The sequence below is a fragment of the Sceloporus occidentalis genome, unplaced genomic scaffold (genome assembly GCF_023333645.1).
Source record: "Sceloporus occidentalis isolate IW3139 unplaced genomic scaffold, rSceOcc1.0.p SCAF_150, whole genome shotgun sequence".
NCBI lineage: Eukaryota > Metazoa > Chordata > Lepidosauria > Squamata > Phrynosomatidae > Sceloporus > Sceloporus occidentalis.
The window spans coordinates 982,767-1,003,998 of NW_028317130.1; the positions used below are offsets into that span (position 1 = coordinate 982,767).

The 21,232-nt window shown below is 37.9% G+C and overlaps 1 protein-coding gene across 1 annotated transcript in view; it reads left to right on the forward strand.

The window, feature by feature from the left end:
* Positions 1-21,232, forward strand: part of LOC149280657 (huntingtin-like) — a 170,937-nt gene that overhangs the window by 34,769 nt on the left and 114,936 nt on the right. Inside the window, 14 exon segments of the mRNA XM_089500274.1 lie at positions 124-207; positions 1,649-2,001; positions 7,850-7,973; positions 8,145-8,257; positions 9,317-9,428; positions 11,825-11,965; positions 13,009-13,167; positions 13,254-13,351; positions 15,492-15,631; positions 15,762-15,825; positions 16,511-16,611; positions 18,407-18,553; positions 20,545-20,665; positions 21,118-21,194. Of these exon segments, the coding sequence (XP_089356400.1) occupies positions 124-207; positions 1,649-2,001; positions 7,850-7,973; positions 8,145-8,257; positions 9,317-9,428; positions 11,825-11,965; positions 13,009-13,167; positions 13,254-13,351; positions 15,492-15,631; positions 15,762-15,825; positions 16,511-16,611; positions 18,407-18,553; positions 20,545-20,665; positions 21,118-21,194 (1,834 nt within the window).

Here is a 21,232-nt window from a genome sequence, read left to right on the forward strand (position 1 = left end):
TTAGTTCTGTTAAAATATATGCTTTAGGTAGATTATTAAATGAATGAACAGTAGTAGAAATAGTTGAAATATTACACTGTTATTTGGAAAAAAACTTAAATATATTATTGCATTGATTATCAGCTAAAATATTTCTTGGAGGTGAAGAAGAAGGTTTGGAAGATGATTCTGAAACAAGACCTGAAGTTACCAACACAAGCTTTGCAGGTTAGATATGTTATTTATTTATTTATTGTTGCGTTGTCACTAAAATCTCTTGATCCTGTTAGAATTTTATTCTCTTGGGAAAAAGGGAAGGCTAGTTCTCTGTGTTCATTTTGCTGGGGTGAGTTTTCAAACTTTTCAAATTTTGACCCATTTCTGTGGGTCACTGAGAGGAGGAGCTAGAAGCCTAATTCTACATAGTTCCTAGCAGAGGCGCATGCCTAATGGCGCTCAAATTTTCCTTCTATTTTTTTTTAAATACTCAAGGAGGTTTTAAAGTACAGAGGACAAGGGGGGCTGGGAAGAGTGTTGGAGAGAGGTGCCTTTAAATTTTCAATTTTGCACTAAACCTTTTTCCTTAAGGGGCTTGTGGGAACTTGTATTTAGGGGAAGTGAATCAGAGACATAATACATTCAAATTCTCACTAAAATCTGCCAGCAAATGTTGAGAACAACGTGGTGGTCCATAGACTGGAAATACTCACTATACATTCCAAAACACCAAAAAGGATCACTAGGGATTGTTATAACCACAGGACCATTGCATTAATCTCCCATTCAAGCAAAGTGATATTCAAGATTCTATAAACAGATGGTTCTTCCTTGAATGAATCTGTCATCCTGTCATCTCTTTTCTCTTGTTCATCAGTGTATTGTTTCCATCAGTCATTATTTCTTCTTGATCATGTAGTGTGATCCTCTGCTGGTTATATACCATCCCCCATCTTGCTTTAAAATTTTCTTTGATTTTTTGGATCTTGTGGAAAAGGTTTTTGTTCTACCTTTTCTATTGGTATTTTCTGTTTCCCTGCATTAATTCTCTCTGTTCCTGCACATGAATAATTGAATATTTGCATTTAAGGTAATGGCTCTGGATTTGTCCCTTTTACTTTAGCTTTTGTCGGTCCTTAACTGCCTGAAGAATTTCATCTGTCATCCAGTTAGGCTTTTTGGCTATGTGGTCATGTTCTAGAAGAGTTTATGCCTAGGAGAGTTTATTCCTTCGTCAGATTCTCCGAATATGCCAGCCTCAGATGCTGGTGAAATGTCAGGAATAAACTCTTCTAGTACATGGCCACGTAGCCTGAAGAACCCACAAAAAGGTTTCCCAACTTTTTTTTTTTTTTTTTTTAAAAACCTAAATCTTAGTTCTGGGTTATAATTCTACTTTCCGTTGATTCAGAACTATGACAGTTTTTCAGAATTCCACTTGTTCTCCCTGTAACGAAACATTGGAGACACCCTCCCACCCCACTACAGTGTGCTATGATTAAGTAAAAAGAAACGAGTGAGAAGTTGGTGAAATGCTGTTCAGAAGAAACTTTGAAAAATAATATTCTAACTCTTGTTAGAAATTTCTTTGCTGATGTTTTATTTAGTTGGCAACATATATTTAGCTGTGTTCCTGGATCCTTATGTGTTTTCTGTTTGTTTTTTTCTTTAGCATCCATGAAGACTGAGTTAACTAGTGAATTAGCTTCTTCAGGCTTGTCAACAGCTACAAATTCAGTAGGAGATTCCTCAGGGTATGACATCATAACTGAGCAACCACGTTCTCAACATACACTACAGTCAGAGTCAGACTTGACAAATTGTGATTTGACAACTTCAGCTAACAAAGGAGATATAGATGATGATGTTCTTAGCAGAAGCTCCAGCCAAATCAGTGCTCTCCAGTCAGATCCTACAGTAGACTTGAACAGTGGCACTCGGGCATCCTCTCCCATTAGTGACAGCTCTCAGACAACTACAGAAGGCCCAGATTCAGCTGTGACCCCTTCAGATTGTTCTGAAATGGTAAGTGCTGTTTAGGTGGGAGATGCCAAATACCTGTTGTGGAGACTGGTTTATTGCGTTTTTGAATATTGCAATAAAATATCTAGATTTAGACGTACTTGGGTTTTTTTTTCCAGAGCACTGTGGCATTTGCTATTTTTTTAAAACTTGAAAGTTTTAAAATTGTTTAACATTATTTTAGCATTTTTGCTGTGCACCAATAACCACTTAACCCAACTAGGTAACTAGAATGGATGGTGAGTAAATCTAGTTCCAGCCACTGGGTAAGTGGGCCATACTTCTCACCTCCACACCCTTGTAGTAGGAATGATGGTATCACAAGATACTCTTGTAATATATTTAAAGAGGGCAAGGAGAATCCACTTCTGTTCTGCTGTTGCCACTCTTTAAATGTAATTGAATTTAAATTTGGTATAAATGTAATTTTATTTTATGCACAGCAGGGTCTAATCTAGCACTTCCATTTCTTCTTGGGATGGAATATTCCTGCAGATTTGTAGCCTCAGTAATCATGTTCCACTTTTTCTCTCATCTTTTCTTTCATCTTACTCATCTCACCTCTGTGATGGAGGACTTCTCAGAAGAACACTCAAAATTTCTCACTGTTTTGAGACAGTGGTCTTAGGCCTGAAACAGATGGCCTGGATAACGTGATCTTGTGATTCTATCTGCTCCTTCTTGGCCTGGTTCATCTGCGATGGTATGGCGTTGGTGTGACTTCAGGCTGTGTTCAGGGTGTGTGTTATCTAAACGCCATGCCCCCAATGCGGTCTGAAGTGCATCACTTTGCCCATGTGTTTCAGGCCCAAGTCAAAGTGCACTTGAACCTACTTTAGCACAAGGGTGAAATTTTTCAGTTAGCTTCATGATGGCTGGGAACAGAGATTATTAGGTGTGAGGTAAAAGTTGAATGGACAGAATTATACAAATGGGTTGCTATTCTACAACAACAACAACAACAACAACAAAATTTTCTATTGCTTTCAATTATGGAATGATCCAGTGGTGGTGAACCGTACACCAGCCATTCATGGCGAGGCTGGATCTCAGTTTAGGACCTGAGAGAAGACTTTTTTATATTTTATATTTTTTATTCTATCGCATGTAAAGATAATATTTTAGTGACTGTGTTTTTATCGCGGTTTTGTGTAATAATCTGGTTGCCTCATCTTAAGACACAATTGCAGTGGCAAATTGCTTAAGCATACACTTAATCGTGTAGAAACATTTACATACATATGGTTGAAGTAAAATTTAAAAACCAAAGAGTAAACGTTGTTGTTGTTAACATGAAGACTCCATGAATGAGAGTCCTCCAAGCCATCCTATCATCAACAGTTCTGTTCAGGTCTTATAAATGGCTGTGGCTTACTTGATTGAGTCTATCAATCTGTAATGCAGTCTTCCTGTTTTCCTACTGCCTTCTACCTTGCCAATCATTTTCTGATGAGTCGTGTTCTCATAATATGATGAAAGTATGATAGTCTCAGTATAGTCATCTCGGTTTCAAGTAGAATTTGGGCTTGATTTGCTCAGGGACCCATTTATTTGTCTTTAAAGTAGTCGACAGTATTGACAGAACTCTTCTCCAACACTGTATTTCAGATTAGTCAGTTTTCTTCCTATCAGCTTTCTTTACCGTCCAGCTTTCACAACCATACATAGAAATGGGAAATACGATGACATGGATAATCCTAACATTCAAATATATATCTTTATAATTAAGAATCTTTTCTAGTTCTTTTGTAGGTGCCCTTTCAAGTCCTACTCTTTTCTGATTTCTTGTCTGCAATGTCCATTTTGACTAATGAGGGTATAGAAAACCTTGAACTGTTTCAGTGTTTACATTGTCTACTGTAAAGTTATGTAAATAATCTGTGGTCATTTTTGTTTTTTCAATGTTTGATTGTAAATCTGATTTTGCACTTTTCTCCTTGACTTTCTTCAATAATCGTTCCAAGTCTTTGCTATTTTTTTCCTATTGATATGGTATCCTCTGCATGTCTTGAACTGTTGATGTCCCTTCCTCGAATTTTCATGCCTCTTTCTTTCAAGTCATTCCAGCTTTACATATGGTATGTTCAACGTGCAAATTAAACATAGGGTGATAAAATGCAGCCTTGCTTGACCCCTTGCCAACTGGAAACCACTCTGTTTCTACTGATTCTGTGATCATGGTAACCTCTTGTCCTATGTACAAGTTAGGCATCAGGACAATCAATACATTATTTATGTATTGCAATTTTTAGTCTGTATTCTGTATTTGTCATTGCAATACTTACTTGTACGCCGCTTTGATCACTGCGGAAAAGCGATTTATAAATAAAACTTATTATTATTATTATTATTATTATTATTATTATTATTATCATTGTGGTGCATCCCTTTTTAAAAGAGCAATCCAAAATTTTTAATGATCTTCACAATCAAAGATGAATTTCTTCTGAAATACTTTGTGTAGTCCATTGTCCATTATAAGTTTGATCCCTAGTTCCTCTTCCTTTCCTGAACCCACATTAGACATCTGGAATTTCTTGTTTCATATATGGTCTTTGTTGTAGAATTGTGAACATCAATTGGCTTGCATGGGAGAGTAATGCAATGGTCCTGTGGTTGCTGCAATTCTTGGTGTCTCCTTTCTTGGGGATTTTCAATTATTTGTTCACAGATTTTAGTTAGAACAAGAATAGATTCTGTTTCTGTAGCTTGGAGCAGCTCTATTGGCATGTCATCCGTTCCTGGTAATTTATTTCTCCCATGTACAGTTCCATTTCGTTTCCTAAATTTGTAGATTGCTCTTCAGATGGTACTTTACTGACCATTGTCTTTTTATTTCTTAGTCATGTAGTGTGTTCTCCTGCTGGTCATAGAGCATCCCTGCTCTTGGTTTAAATTTTCCCTTTATTTCTTGGATCTTGTGGAAGAGGTCTCTTGTTCTTCTTTTTTTGTTGTTATCTTCTCTTTCTTTGTATTGCTTATTATAGTACTTCTATTTGTCTCTGTACACAGTCACTGAACAGTTGCATTTAGGGTTCTGAGCCTATTTCTGACACCTTTTACTTTTGCTTCTCATCTGTCCTTAACTGCTTGAAGAATTTAACCTATCAGCCATTGAGGCTTCTCTTTCTTTTTGGCTGCTGATAATGTCTTTTTGCATTCATCCCTGATGATGTCCCTGGCTTCAGTCTGAACCTCTACAGCAGTGGTTCCCAACCTTCCTAATGCCGCAGCCCTTTAACACAGTTCCTCATGTTGTGGTGACCCCCAACCATATTGGAGCAGTATCTTGGTTCCCAAGACCATCGGAAATATGTGTTTTCCGATGGATATTTCCAATGGTCTTAGTCTTCTCACAGCCTTCCAGAATCTTCTGGGTCCAGTCCTGTTCCACTTTGTGGTTCTGTGCCTTCAAGTCATTTCTGATATATGGCAAACCCCAAAGACAACCTATCACAGGATTTTCTTGCCATGATTCATCCAGAGGAGGTTTGGCATTGTCATCTTTCGAGGCTGAGAGAGTGTGATTTGCCCAAGGTCATCAAGTGGGTTTGCATGGTTGAGTGGGGATTCTAACTCTGGTCTCTCAGACTCCTAATCCAACACTCAAACCACTACACTACAATAGATGATAGACCTCTTTTAAATTAAAGTTGGTTTAGTTGTTTTTTTAACTTTTGTATTAAGAGGATTTTTAAGAATTGTATTGTGTTTGTGCCTTGGTTTCTGTACTGGGAGAAAGGTGGGATATTAATCAATCAATTAATTAAAATTTACTTTGTTTTGTCTGTATTCCATCCCACTAAATAAAGGAGACATGAAATGGAATTATTGGATATAAGTTGTTAAACAAAAAAGTCTTGCGAGACTCAGTATATAAGAGGGGCACCATGTTAAGTACTGCATTAGGCACACTCTGCCACATTATTATTAACCTTTATTTATAAAGTGCTGTAAATTTACACATTTCTGCCACATTGCAGAATTAAAGCAGTTTGGCACTGCTTTCACTGTCATGGCTCCATCCTATGAAATCCTGGGATTTGTAGTTTGTTGTGGTTCCAGAGCTGGGCTTTGAAATCTCGGGTGGAAGAAAGGCAGAAGGCTTGGGCTGCATCTACACTGGAAAATTGTAGTACACTGTGGCCCCAGTGTTTCTCTGACAGGAAATCACATAACCTTCCAAACTTAGTTGAACTGCAGTGCCCAGAATTCCTCACCAGGTGCATCCACACTGCAGAAACAATCCAGTTTCAGGCCACTCAGTGCTGGGGAATCCTGGGAATTGTAGTCTATTGTGGCCTTAGAGCCATCTCTGACAGAGAAGTCTCAATGTCTCCTAAACACTAGCATTCCCAGGATTCCCTAGCATTGAATTAAAGCAGTCTCAAAGTGGCTTATTATTCCTGCAGTGTGTGAGAGCGATATAAAAGTGAGGGACTGGTTTCATTCGTTAACTCACAAAAGGAGAATGTCTGTGTCCAAAACACACTGCTTTGACTGCCAGGGCTCAGTGCTATGGAATCCTGGGAATTGTAGTTCATTGTGGCACCTGAGTGCTCTGACAAAGAAGGCTAAATGCCTTACCAACACCAGAGTTTCAGAGCACTGAGCCAGGGCAGATAAAGTGGCCTCAAAATGCAGTGTATGTTCGTGAGAGAGAGATAAAAGCGAGGAAGTGAATGAGTATCTCGCCTGGGTTGAGGCTGCTCTGGAGGTAGAGGAGGAGGGAAGGAGCCAAGGGAAGTGGCCAGTACCATCCAGAGGGCCCCCTGCTTTTCCTCATCACAGCCACCTCCCTTCCACCGCATGCCCCAAACGGCTGGCAAGAGGCTCTGCTCCCAGGCAACACTGCCTCCTCCTCTTCCTCTTCCTCCTTCTCATCTCATGGCCCCGAAGAGCCCCTTGTGTCTCCCTCTGGAGAGGCAGCTCTAGTCTCTCTCTCTCTCTCTCTCTCTCTCTCTCTCTCTCTCTCTCTCTCTCTCACACACACACACACACACACACACACTGCCCCACTGCTGGGCCTGCCCTGAGGGCAAGGGAAGGAGAAGAAGAATCCTCTGCTGCCCCACGGAGACGGGCATCCTGCCGCTGCAGCAGCAGGAGAGGCCCTTGCTTGCCTCAAAGGAGGACAGACACCTAGGGACCACAGCATGGAGGGTCTTCCAGGGAAAGCGTGGAGGATGTGGCCAAAGAACAAACTCTAGAGTCTAGAGTGCAATGGTCCTAGGTGACCCCTGTGAAAGGGTCTTGCAACCCCCAAAGGGGTCCCGACCACAGGTTGGGAACCACTGCTCTACAGCCTCCTGGAAGTCCCTTTGATTTCATTGGTGCGTGGCCACACGGCTGCGCCACCATTAAAGACAATGGCACTTGAGAGGAGCTGCCTCCTCCTTCTCTTCCCCTCTGCTGCCTCCTTCTCCTCCCTTCTCCTCCTCCTCTTCCAGTCACCACCTTCACCTCTTCCATGCTGCTGCTTCCTCCTCCTCCTCTTCTTCCTTTTCCTTCTGCCTCATGCCATGCCACCCCTTTCTCCTCCTCCTCTTCCTCCGCCCCCCCCCCCCCCCAATGGGCTTGCCATTCATCGATGGCAAGTCCACAGATAAGGAGGGCCCACTGTACTTGCTTGGAAATACTTTGGCTGATTTGACTACATACAGCCAGATTTTTTTTTTTTTTTTTTTTTTTACTATAATGACTTTCTGGGAAGGAGCTTTTTTAATCATATTTTCCCCTCTTACATCTCAACAACACTATCTTTTTATTTTTTAAAAACGTACGTATAACACATTAAGTTTTAAGATTAAATTGTACTGTCAAGATTAATTGTTCTGCATGTATAATTCAGATTATAGAAGGTGCTGAAAACCAGTATTCTGGAATGCAGATTGGACAGTTGCAAGATGAGGAGGATGAAACTGCAAATGTACTCCAAGATGAGATGATGGTTGATCCAAGAAGTTCGTGTCTTGGTATGTGGGTAAATAAAGGGGTGTATGTGTCTATGTGAAAATAGTAGTGATTGAACTAATGACCATTTACAACTACATTACTGATATTTAAATCTAATAAAAACAAACATTTTTAAATGCATGATGCAAGTTAAATCAACAATGACCTGTACTTTACTTTTTTTCCTGAAGCCCTTCAATCCCATTTATTAAAAAGCATGGGTCATAGCAGGCAGCCTTCTACCAGCAGCATGGATAAATTTACAACAAAAGAAGAAACAGAACTTGGTGATCATGAAAATAAAGTAAGACTGTTGCTCTCATTCATTGGTTATATTTGATTAATAACTGTGATGAATTGTGTGAACAAACATGAAAGGCAGGATAATATCAGAGGTTTTGAGCTTGTTCAAATTGCACTCTTCACTTACCTGACTTGCTTGTATGGAAGCCCCCCTACTAATGTCATTGGTTTAATACATCTCATGGTGAAGAAGATCCTCCAGGAAGCAGAGGAGAAAATATTTTCTTACTGTGAATTTCTACTCTATGGCCATCATTGAGAGTATTCTATCTTTTTGGCGTTCTATATAAATAATAGTTTATGGTTTCACTAGATATAGGAATACCCTCCCAATATTCTAACTATTTGAATAGTCTTTTATCTCCCCAAAATTTCTTAAAGTAGTACATTATTAACAGATTTTGCATTTTTATATCAATACCAGTTAAATTAACTGATAGACCAGTTTCAGAAAGGGATTGAGGGACAGTCTTCCTTTGCCAATCTGGGGCGGAAGATGATTCTTTATGCTGGGGTGACAAAATTAGAAGTGGACTCGTGTCTAATTGCTTCGAGAGAAGGCCCTATCCTGACATGCAGTATGCACTCAGTTATGCTGAGAACAAAAATTTACACTAAGAATATTTCTGTTGTCTTCTGTGGAGAAGCCATTTTCACAAACCATTTAATTTTTTTTTAATACTGATTAGAATATAGGGGAGAAATATTTTGGAATTCTCAAAATGCACTTTGAAAAAATGGTGCAATTGATTTCTTTCAACCCAGGTTTGTCTTAAAAGAAGTCTGTGCAACACATAGCGTTAGTGCTGCATGATTCCACTAAATTTTTGCACTCTGCTGAGAGCTCCCAAATTTTTGCTGTTATCAAATATTGGTGATGTGGGGTCAAATTTGATGGTGGGTTGGCAACAGGAGTGTGAAGATCTGCTCTGGTGGAAGGAGCTTCTCCACCTTGGTCTTAAAATAGTCAAAGATTCTGGGATCCCAGTACTGCTTAGAAGTTATATTTCATGACAATCATTGTTACAATTTCTTTTTACTTTTTTTTAAAAAAATACAGCTCTCCAGAATTAAAGGAGATATAGGGAGTTATATGGATGAAAATGCTGCTCCACTAGTTCACTGTGTACGTCTTCTGTCAGCCTCTTTTCTGCTTACCGGGGAGAAAGGAGGTAAGTTAAAAGCAACTGGACATATTTTAAAAGAAATTAAAAATCAATATTTTAATGTTTGATTCCTCTTAATATAATTAACATCTGTTTCATTTTATTTTGTGTTTAAAAGTTTAAATTTGGATGTTGTTAAAATTCTAAATTGCAAAGGACTTAAATGGATACCTTGTCTAAGACGGGAAGAGTCAACTGTGGCCTTCAGTTGCACATCCTTGGTCTAAGAATATACTAAGGTATATTCCCATAACATGGGAGTGGGTCTTGTTGAATACAGTGCAATTTACTTTTGAATACAGATTTTACCATGTTGTTTTTGGTAAACATGGTAAATTTCTGTTTTATAGTTTCACTTGTGCCAGAATAGTGTATGCAAAATTTTGGAAAAAACCAGAAGTGCCATCTGCAGATAAATGGCTCTGTAAATTGTTTGAAATGGCTGAGATGGAAAGGCTTACATGTTGGATGAGAAATAAAACTGAGAATTGTGTATTTCAAGAATGGGAAGACTTCTATAAATTTTTAGAAACAAGATGGGATAAGACATTGGTATTTAAAAAAAGACGAAATCAAAATGAATCATTTAATAATTCCTTTCTGTATGCCTCCTAGGATCTATTGGATTAATGAATACTGTATAAGTTAGGCGGGTAGAACAATATATTTTTATATATATATATATATATATATATATATATATATATGGAGAACTTATAATTTCACTCTACAGTAGTAGATATTCTTAGGTTAAGTGATGAATATACCTATACGAATACCAAGGAATGAAGATAACAGAAGACCAGATTCAAGTGAAGGAAACTAAAGAAACAGAGAACAATTTCCAAGATAAAAATAAGAAGAACAGAATCGCCAAATTTCAAGCAGCATTAGGAAGACGTTATATGTTAGATGTGTTTTAGTACAAGAGTCCGGTGTCTTTTGTTTACTGTATGGTAACTGTCTATGTTTTGTTGGTCTACTTGTTAGACTTAGAGGGGGGGACTGTCTTAATGTATTGGGAGTTATTGTTTGATGTTATGTGGAAAATTGAAAAAATAAATATTAAAAAAAATACAGATTTTACAATGACATTGTAAAGTAATGTTTTAATGAGGGCTGATGCTATATTCTGTTGCAGCTGGGATATAGGATAGATTTAATATTATGGTTGAGAAGAGAGGAGTATAAAATTGTGCATGGCATGGAAAAGGTGACTTGAATGAAGCTTTTCTTGCTCTCTCATAACACTAGAGCTAAAATACCATATATGTAACGATGACCACAGGCTTCTTCTTTCCTTACAATGGTCTGAGGTTTTCCCTTTAACCCAGAAACATCTCTTTAATCCTTGGTCTTGCTACTGGCCCCAATTCTTTCTCTACTACACTCTCTTAATAAGTGACTTAGGGATGGGTTCCCAGAGTCCTTATTTTATATGTGTTTTATTATTTTGGTAGTGTGATTAAGATATGTTTGATTATAGCTTAATTTAGAGTCGCTCTTCTGTAAACAAGAAGGAATATAAACTTTATTTACAGCCAGATCTTAAGTTTGTATCTTTTTACAATTTCACAAATTACATTATGTACAGCTCTTCACTTGTTACAAACTATTTCTCTTTCCAGTTCCCTCACTGACTTTGTTTCAACTTTAACCTGTGTTCTAATTCCATTAAAACAAGTCCTTATAATGTCCCTACATCAGGACTATGAATCTTGTGAATATCTGGCTCAAATCACAATTAACATTCCACAGAATAGGGCAGGTATGAGCCACTCTGAACTGGCTCTTAAAACTCTCAACTCACATGCTCTTCACTCTTTTCACTCGCTCCTCCACTTTTATAGTCACCCCACCTTTGCAGCCAGCCTGACTCTGATTAGCTGTTGGGGAAAGTCCTCTATGCCAGTGACTTGCCACAGCTCATGTATGTGCCAACTTCATGAATACATTTATGTCAGTTTTGGGGACTAAAATTAAGGATTTTGCTTTGACACATGGATACATGGTCTGAGTGCCCATATGTCTCTTCCAGGAAGCATTGTCGTAAGGGCTGCAATGCAGCTCTTAACGACGTTGCAAAAAGGAGCTGCTCTAGGCGGCTCCTTTTTTGCTCAGCAGCGGTTGGTGCCTTGCTGTTTGGTTGTTGCGGCAACACTACGCAGCAAAAAGAGGCGGCGTTTTTCCGCCTGTCTATCTCGTCCCTATACTTACTTTTAATATTATTTCTTGCACTGTATATCTGTTTTTACACTTCTAAAATTTAATTAATGCAGTTTTTGTTATCCAAGTTGAATTAAAAGTATTATAATAATTATGAATTAAAAGTGTAGGCATTTTACATTGCATAATGAAATGAACTATAGTTTGTTAAATTTTTGTTTATCTTTTTTATTTAGCATTGGTGCCAGATAAAGATGTAAGAGTCAGTGTGAAAGCTTTAGCAATAAGCTGTATAGGTGCAGCCGTTGCTCTGCATCCTGAAGCTTTCTTCAGCAAACTATATAAAATGCCTTCTGAAACCAACAAAGAAGAGTGTGGTATGTTGATCTATAAATTGCTGTACTATTTATTTTGTGGGAAAACATCTATTTTTTCTTTCTGATTCCTTCAGAAATTATCAGATATCTTGCCTATAATGAATTAACAGTATATTCAGTAGGTATAGCAAAAGTGTCACTATTGGTCATTTGCTCTTTCTTCCAGCAGAAAAAGAGCATGCTTTAGTACTCAGAGGGATATGTATGACACACAGGTTGAACATAGTTTATATATCATGAAGAAGGTTTAGCCTACACGCCATAGATTATACTTTGATATAGGAGTGTGATTGCTACATATTTATGATGAACTCAGTCACCTATTTATGACTGAGAATTAGGCTCGTTAAAGCCCCTTTAGTTTTCCTGCTACATACAGTGAAAGATAGGAAACTCTGCTAAATATCATGCAGTGACAATTGATTACCATCACCTCTCCTAGTAATAGAATAGTATAGATTTTCCTAGATAGTTTAGGAGAATGGCTGCTTCATGCTCAATCTCAACTTCATGTATTACTTGGAATTATGCATAAGTGGGCTTTTTTGTGTCAGATCCATTGGAATTTTAAAACAAATGGTTGAATAATAATGATGATGATAATAATAATAATAAGATTTATTTATAGCCCGCCCAATCACAAGTAATCCAGGCAGGTTACATCAAAAAAAATACATAAATATAAAGTACATAAAAATAAAAATACACTCTTCTTCGTGAGGCTAGCCTTGATGGAGATGGGCCAGCCTTTTCACTCCCTTCCAGGCCAGAAGATGACAATTGCCATGGCAGGAGGGATCTTCTTCTTGAGGTTAGCCCTGATGGAGATGGTTGTTGTGTTGGATTGGTGAGGTTATATTAGTTAGGAAACATGAATCTGAAATATCCACTTTGTAGTTACTTCTATGCTTCACTTTTAAGTCATGTATGTTCGGCTTTCAATTAGAAAACATTTACAGCTGATTTTATAGGCATTATTACAATGTCAAGAATTAGAAGACAACAATGCATAATTATTTATTTTCTGTTCCTGTTTTTCTTAGAAGAGGAGTTTGTAAAGGATATTGTGAATTATATTGACCATGGAGATCCCCAGATTAGAGGAGCAACAGCCATTTTATGTGGAACGATAGTTTATTCTATTCTCACTAAATCTCGCTTTGATGTGGAAAATTGGCTAGCAAGCATAAGAGTTTCAACAGGTAACAGTGTAATTAATCTGTAGATAGCTGAATTTTGTGTAATAACATTTATTTGTTTCATTATGTTTGCTTTCTCTTATTCCCAGGAAATAAGTTTTCACTGGTTGACTGTATACCTTTGTTACAAAGAACTCTGAAAGATGAATCTTCAGTTACGTGTAAACTGGCTTGTACAGCTGTCAGGGTAAGCAGAATACTATCTGAAATACTACATTTAATCTGGAGCATGTATACTCATGATGGAGTTTGCAGCTATTGGTGATTAGTGGATTACATTGATTGTTCTGGAGACCTTATAGAGCTGAATCCTAAGGAATAGTAAAGGGATTTTTTTTATTTTATATTTTTGCTTCAAAGCCCCACCTCCCCAATATCTCCAGAGGGTAATTGCTCTACAGTTTTGGCCCTCTTGAGGCCAAAAATTGTTTTTTCCAAAAGGAAGTGACATGAAAATCATCTTCAGTTTAAATTTATCCTTATTTGGGTAACATTATCAAAAATGCTTTAAAAATCCTGCTCACTTTATTTGTAGGCTTATGGCAAGTAAAATGTATTAATCTTTAATGTGCCACAAATGTACTGGTTTTGTCTTTGCTGCCCTTATTTGGAAAATTGTGGCACACTGGATATTGGAATGGGATATGGAATATACAGCATTCATAAATAAGTAAATGTTGGGAAAGTTGTAGATCTGCAAGTAATTGGCATGCAGGGAGAAAGGTGGCATAGAAATTAAATAAATAAATGCAGTAGTGTAATATGGCATTAAAACTTAAAGACAAAGAAGATTGATAGCTTGGATTGGCCTCTGGTAGTATGAAGTAGTATTTTCTCAGTTATCTCACAGGGTTGGGGCTACCAAGGTGACATTATTCCAGTGATATCTGAGATAGGATTCAAAAGCTAATGCTGAGGAACTGTTGCTCAATCTATTGGCCTGTTGTGTGTGTTTTCTGGCATCATTTTGTTGTTTACCCTTCTGGAAATTATTCTCCCTCCACTGGGTCTTCTATATTTGTAGATGTGTGCAGGAGGCTCCTCAGCTAATGCTGAGGGATTGTTGTTCAATCCATTGGCCTATGATGGATATGTGTACAACTGGTAACAGTGAGGTCATTAAAATATTTTCATTTTAATATTAGGAGTTTATATACTTCTGTGTAGCTGAGAAATAGTCCAAGTATGTAGATCATTTTGGGGTAGTCCTGTTACATTTTCATACTATTAAGACACATGACCACCAGGGTTTGGTGAATGGTATTCCTTATAGAAATGGCCACATTTGCTGCTGCCCAGGAACTGGACTTGTTTCTTTACAGGCAAATATTATTGCCAGGCAGGATAAATCTCTGAGTTTACAGGTATGCTGAGAGGCCTGTTGTGAATCTCGATGTTTCACATGCATCTCTTTGTGTGCACATGCACTTTTCTCTGCCATTATTTGTATAAGAGAAGAGAATAGCATTGAAAGAAGCTATGTAGCCCATGTAGTGAGACATGCTGCTCAGAGCAGGAAATCTAGAACTAGATCAGTTCCAAAAGACAGCTGTCCAGCTTTTGCTTAAACACAGTGAAAAAGTGAGACACCATCCCTAGGTTACTGGTTCTGTTGTCAGCTTACTGACTGTTGCAGTTAATATGTTTCTTCTAATATTCAAAGGAAATCCACTTTCCTACAGTTTAAACCCCTAGCAAGATGATGATGAAGATGAAGATGCAGATATAAATACATCAACTAATCTTTAGTGCACTGGTAGTTTGGAATAGGAAGGATGGCGCAGGTAGTCCCATGTAGTTGTTATTATGTGTTTTCAGGTTGACTTTGAGTTATGGCAACTCAATTTCTTATTTTGGCAAGGTTTATTCGGGGGGGGGGGGGCTGCCATTGTCTTCCTCTTGGCAGAGAGAGTATATGACTTGTCCAAGTTATCCCAGTGGGTTGCCATGACTGGGCAAGGATTTGAACCCTGGTCTCCCATAGTCCAGTCATGATAATATGTTTGATTTATAAATAACTTAGTCCGATATAATTTTATTTCCTAAATTTGTTGTGGTGTGCCATCAGGTCATTTCCAACCTATGACTAAGGCTATCACAGGGTCTGAGGGCTGAGCAAATGTGGCTTGCCCAAGCTCAGCCAGTAGGTTTCCATGGCTGAGTGGCGATTCAAACTCTGATCTCCAGGGTCATAGCCACTATACCATTGATCATAATAGTCATACTCTCCAAATAAAAATGTTATGCAAATGCTAAGTTAACAAGTACTAGTAATTTAATTGAATTATATTGTTTAAAACAATTAAAGTCTCTTCTTTACTTTTTAGCATTGCATCACGACTTTATGCAGTAGCAGCTATAGTGCCTTGGGTATAAAATTAATGGTTGACCTTCTTACATTAAGGAATAGTTCCTATTGGCTTGTTAGGACTGAGCTGTTAGAAACTTTTGCTGAGGTCGATTTTCGGTGAGTGTTCTTATTTCAAAAATTTATTCTTAGCATTAAACACACTGTTTTCCTTTAAATATTATAAATGCCCTACCAGGATTGATTGATTTTAGCAAGTAATCATAATATGGTCTTTGTCTATCTTTAGGCTAATCAGTTTTTTGGAAAGAAGGGCCGACAGCTTGCACAGAGGTGCTCATCATTATACTGGAGTGAGTAATTTTATTCAGTGCTTCCCTTTTATAGTTACTATGGCCCTGGACAGACGGGCCCTTTGCGGCATCATGGCGACATGCTAGGGTTGCCTTGGGGTGGTGCATTCACACACCCCACAACCTTAGCACGTGACGAGGACATTGCAGCTGTGCAGCACCATCTACATGGCGCACAAGCTATGACGTTGCAGCAGCACAACGTCCAAACAGCCCTGCGCAGCTGAGACGCCATCGTGCCATCTCTGGTGGCTTGCAGCGCTTCCGGGCATTCCTTTTTTGCTGTGCAGCAGCATCACACAATTTGGTTACTGCGGCGCTGCTGCGGAGCAAAGAGACGCGCCTCCCCGGCGCCTCTTTTTGGTGCTCTGTACCGCACCTATATTGTGTTGAGAGAAAGTAAGCCCATTTTTAGCAGATTGATTTCAGTTATCATTTTTTTTTTAAAATCATTTTAGATTATTGTATTCAATTTTCTAATTTGTCTTTCATGTGAAAATTTATCTATATAAATATAAATATTTTGAAAATGGAATAAAACCCTTTTTTCCAGTAATTTCACATGCTGTCAATTTTCTTACTTTTATCAACCTAGAAGTTCTAATTGTAACATTATTATACTTGTAAACAACTCAGAAATAAATGGTGTTTGTTGATCAGTCTGTGTATTATTCTATTCCCATAGTTGTTAAAACTTCAGGATCGTGTACTCAACAATGTTGTCATTTCCCTGCTTGGAGATGAAGATCCCAGAGTGAGGCATGTTGCTGCTGCTACTTTAGTAAGGTATTGGTTAAAATGAAGAATTATAATAAACTCATTTAATAATATTTACAAAACCTTTAATTGCTAGAGTAGAGGGTGTCACTGTAACATATATAATCGAAGGAGAAAAGCAAACACACACACACACAGAGCGAGAGAGAGCACTTTTCCAGAAATAGCTATGCTCACCTTGGAACTTAAATGTGAGGAATAGTGTAATTCCAGAATGTTAGAATTATTATATTATATTACAGTATATGGAGATATCGAAATGTGACAGGGCTCCAGAGTCCATTCAGCCTTGCATTCTTCCAAGGTCGCTAAAATTAGCACCCAGCTTTTTGGGAGTAATTAGCTTACACATTGTAAATCACTTAGGGAGTGCTTAAGTGCACCGATAAGCGGTATAATAATACATTTTATTTATATTTCCTGCCTCTCCCTGCGGATCGAGGCAGGATTACATCAATAAAAATAATATGATAAATATATAAAAGTAATAAAAAGAAATATAAACAATAGAATATTAATTATAGAATATAGAATAATAATTGAAATGTAGTTGCTATTTCTACTGACACAATTTGATATCGGAGCAGTTTGTGTTTCTAAGACAAAACCTCCATAAAAAATAATAAAAGTGTGGGTAGTGTGTAGCACTCACTAACTAATAATATAAAATTCAAATTAAAGGCATTAAAATGACTGAGTATAAGAATATATTTAGTCTTCACTGTGACTTGATTTTATAAGTTGGTATCAAAACATTGGTACAAAATGCTTGGTACCAGAAGTGTTTTGGATTTCATTTTTTTTTTTTTTGTATTTTGGAATAATTGTATATACATAATGAGATGTCTTGGAGATGGGACCACCTCCTCTTCCTCCTCTTTATATCCTGCTTTCCCCTCAAAATTGGGACTCAAAGTATCTCATTGTTTAAAAGGAAAATACAATCAAAACATGCAAAAAGTGCTTTATTTTTCATATACGCCTTATAAACATAGCCTGAAGGTAATTTTATATTTACATAATATTTATAATAATTTTGAGCATGAAACTAAGTGTGTATGCAGTGAATCATTAGAAAGCAATTGTGTCACTATTTCAGTTGCACATGTGGACACTTTTGGAGTATTTTGAATTTTGGAATTCTAGATAAAGGATATTCAACCTGTAACATTTTTGGAATACCACTGTTATCAAAGTTCAAAAATTCAGAGGCATGTTTGGCAGAATGGTTTGTCTCTTTGGAAGGTGACACAGAAATATTAACCTCTGAAAATGGAAGCCATTTGGAGTCCTTAGTATATTAATCTTGGGGTCAATTGTTTCCACATTCTGTACTGGAGGGCCCTTAAAAACAATTGCTTGGGAAGCTAGTGGTGATATTTACTAGCAAGACTATTCTTTGCTTAGGGAGGTACCAAGCAGGAAAGTCATTTGTTGAAAAAATGTGATTTTCTGAAGAAGTGCTGGAGTAGATGTGATTCATCTATGCTTGTTTATTGTTTATTATGTAATAGAGCTCTAGAATTAATTTGCCCTATAGTTCATATATATTTTAATGAACATGGTTTAAATTTTGATCACAGTTATGTAATACTGTATAAGTTGAAATCTAAAATATTGAAGATTCACAATGTTGGTAAGCTTATTAAAGTTAAAAATTAGTGGTTATCTATTGTATTAAATCCAAGTACATTTGTATCTTGAAGACTGAAGAGACTGCATATGATCTAAATTGCACTATTTTCTTCTACATTAGAGGGGTGTATTATAGCTGTATTATAGCTTGACTTTCTCTTCATTTCAGGCTTGTTCCAAAGCTGTTTTATAATTGTGACCAAGGACAAGCTGATCCAGTAGTAGCAGTAGCAAGGGACCAAAGTAGTGTCTACCTAAAGCTGCTAATGCATGAAACTCAACCTGCTTCTCAGTTTGCAGTAAGCACTATAACCAGGTAGAGTTATAGTTTGTTGGGTCTTTGATTCACATTTTTTAGGCAAAAAAAAATTCTAAACATTAATCTGTACCTGATTTCTTTGAATTATGAAAAACAGTTTTAATTTTGCATACTGTGGCTTTCACCTCATTAAGATTATTGATTAAATAGCTGTACTGCGATGGAGATTAAGTTACTTTCTTATAGATGTAGAGAATTTTTTTCATGGTATGGATAACTTTTCAAAAAATAAGGAATTTTTTTTAGTTGAACTTTGGGCTTGATTATAGCTTGTTTAGTCTTTTTAACTTTCAGTCTAGAGCACAAGTAAGGCGAGGTAACAGTAAAAATGAATGAGTCCTATGTCCCAGAATTGGATATAGGATTTCAAGTTGCATTTTGCAAAAACAATATCTGAAGAAGATACTGAACAAGAAGAGCCCCCCTCCCCTTGTTTCTGTTCTAAGGAAAAAGTCCTTAGACTTAGAAGTTAACTATTGTCGCCATGATATAAAGAAGTGTAGATAAAGCTGGTCTCACCTAAGGTTTATTGAAACCCACCTTTTTCTTTGTACTCTCCCTAGTCCTCTCTCCTACTTATCCAGGATAAAGATTTGATTTCTGGAAGTTAAGCAGGGCTGGGTCAAAAATTACATCCAAATGGATATTCTTCTCAGTATTGTCATATAAATCATCTGAACAAAGGGAAAATAAAGGTGTATTAGGAAAAGCCTCCTTCTTTAATCTTTACATAGAATTGGGGAGATATACTAACATAAAGAAAGTGAGGCAAGCCTTGCTTCTCGCTGTCAGCAGGCTCCCCCAGAAACATTACTTTAAAAGAAACATACCTCTTGATGTAAAAAAGGTTCCCCACACTGTTCTAGAGAACTGGCTCTTACAAGGATTCTGGACTCAGGAATCCCATTAGCCAGAAAATATGTAAAGATTAAAGAAGGAGGTTTTTCTAATACACCTTCATTTTTCCCTTTGTTTTCTTTGCAAATATAGATGCAGTTTCATGAATGTAGCCAGACTCGCCTCACTCCAAAGCAACCAAAATTTTTATTGAAAAGTAGTTGGAAGTGATCAGAACATTATTTTGTCCAGGACGTGGAATTGTTTCAGGAAGTGCCAGAAATGAGTCCACCTCTGCTTTACAGTACTGATTTAACATGTCTTATTCTGTATAGATTTGGCCTGCAGCTAGTCACCATTTGGTCCACAACCACAACTCTCCAGCCTCTCTTGCTTCCCCTGCAAGATTGGAAGCCAGCTGCTTAGGGAGGAGGAAAGCAATCAAACTTATGGAAATGTAGTGGGCTGCTTGACAATGTGACTTGTGGAGTTCACATGAGCTATCTGACAAAGAAGTCACATTGTCAAGCAGCCCACTACATTTCCATAAGCTTGATTGCTTTCCTCCTCCCTAAGCAGCTGGCTTCCAAGTAAAAAGAATGGGGAGATATACTATACATCTGTATTTGCAATTTTTGGCTACAAATATTGTTCAAAAACATATACTTTGGCCGCCCCATATGTGGGCTTGCTATACACAGACTTGAGCTCACACGGATGGCAAGCCCGGGGCACTGCCATTGAAATCAACGGGATTTGAGGTCCTGCAGTTTTTCTCATACTGGGCGGTGGTGGTGGTCCGGAACAGATCCCCCGCATATACAAAGGGCCCACTGTATATATATCTGCTGTGAGCTTTGATGGTCTGGAGGAGGGCAAAGACAACAGATGAGCCCTCCTCCAGTGGCACCATGGAAACTGTGGGGTGCACAATTAAAACCCCTTTTCTAGAATAAGATGATAACATTATCAAGCCTCTGAACATAAGGAGAGTACAATCTGAGAACTGGAAAATTCCAGATAGTACATGGGAAGGTGAAGATACTGCATCACAAACTAGATGTGCCTCCCCTCCTTCTGAATATTAGGAAATATTATTTATTTATTTATTCCTATGGAGGTTCATGTATGGATCTTTGAATTTGTTCTAGAATTTACAGAGGATGTAATGTGCTGCAAGGCCCAACAGACATAACAGTGGAAAATAACCTTTCTAGAGTTATTTCAGCGGTTTCCCATGCCTTTATAAGATCATCAACAAGATCTCTAACAGTGAGTTTTTCAAATGTATCAGTGGCTTTAGTGGTTGGGTTTTGAAGTAATAAATTGGTTTTTTAAATGATAAATTCCTCTTCCATATATACTACAGTGCGACCGCATCATACGCGGGCGCACTATATGTGGCTTTACACATATGTAGGAAGCTGTGCGGGGCGCAAGGGGCAGCATGTCCCATTGGAATGAATGGGTGCGCGCCCATGGTGCGCGTGTGGCGCCGCACTGCCTCATGCACAAGCCCCATTCATTCCAATGGGGCTTGAGCATGCGCGGAATTCGGCTTATGCCGGGGGGGGGGGGGTCTGGAATGGATCCCTCACGTAAGCCGTGGGTGCGCTGTATTTGTATTTCAGAGTCTAAAATGAAAACTAAAGATTGAGAATGTTGTGTCATATTCCATATTTCTTCATGTTATTGATAATGTTTTTTCCTTTTGGGATTTTCAGTTTGGCTGCTGTGAAGCTTTATGTCTTCTGTCTACGTCATTTCCAGTTTGCACTTGGAATGTCGGATGGCACTGTGGGTATGTTTTTTTCTCCAATTATACAAGGTTTTAGCTGA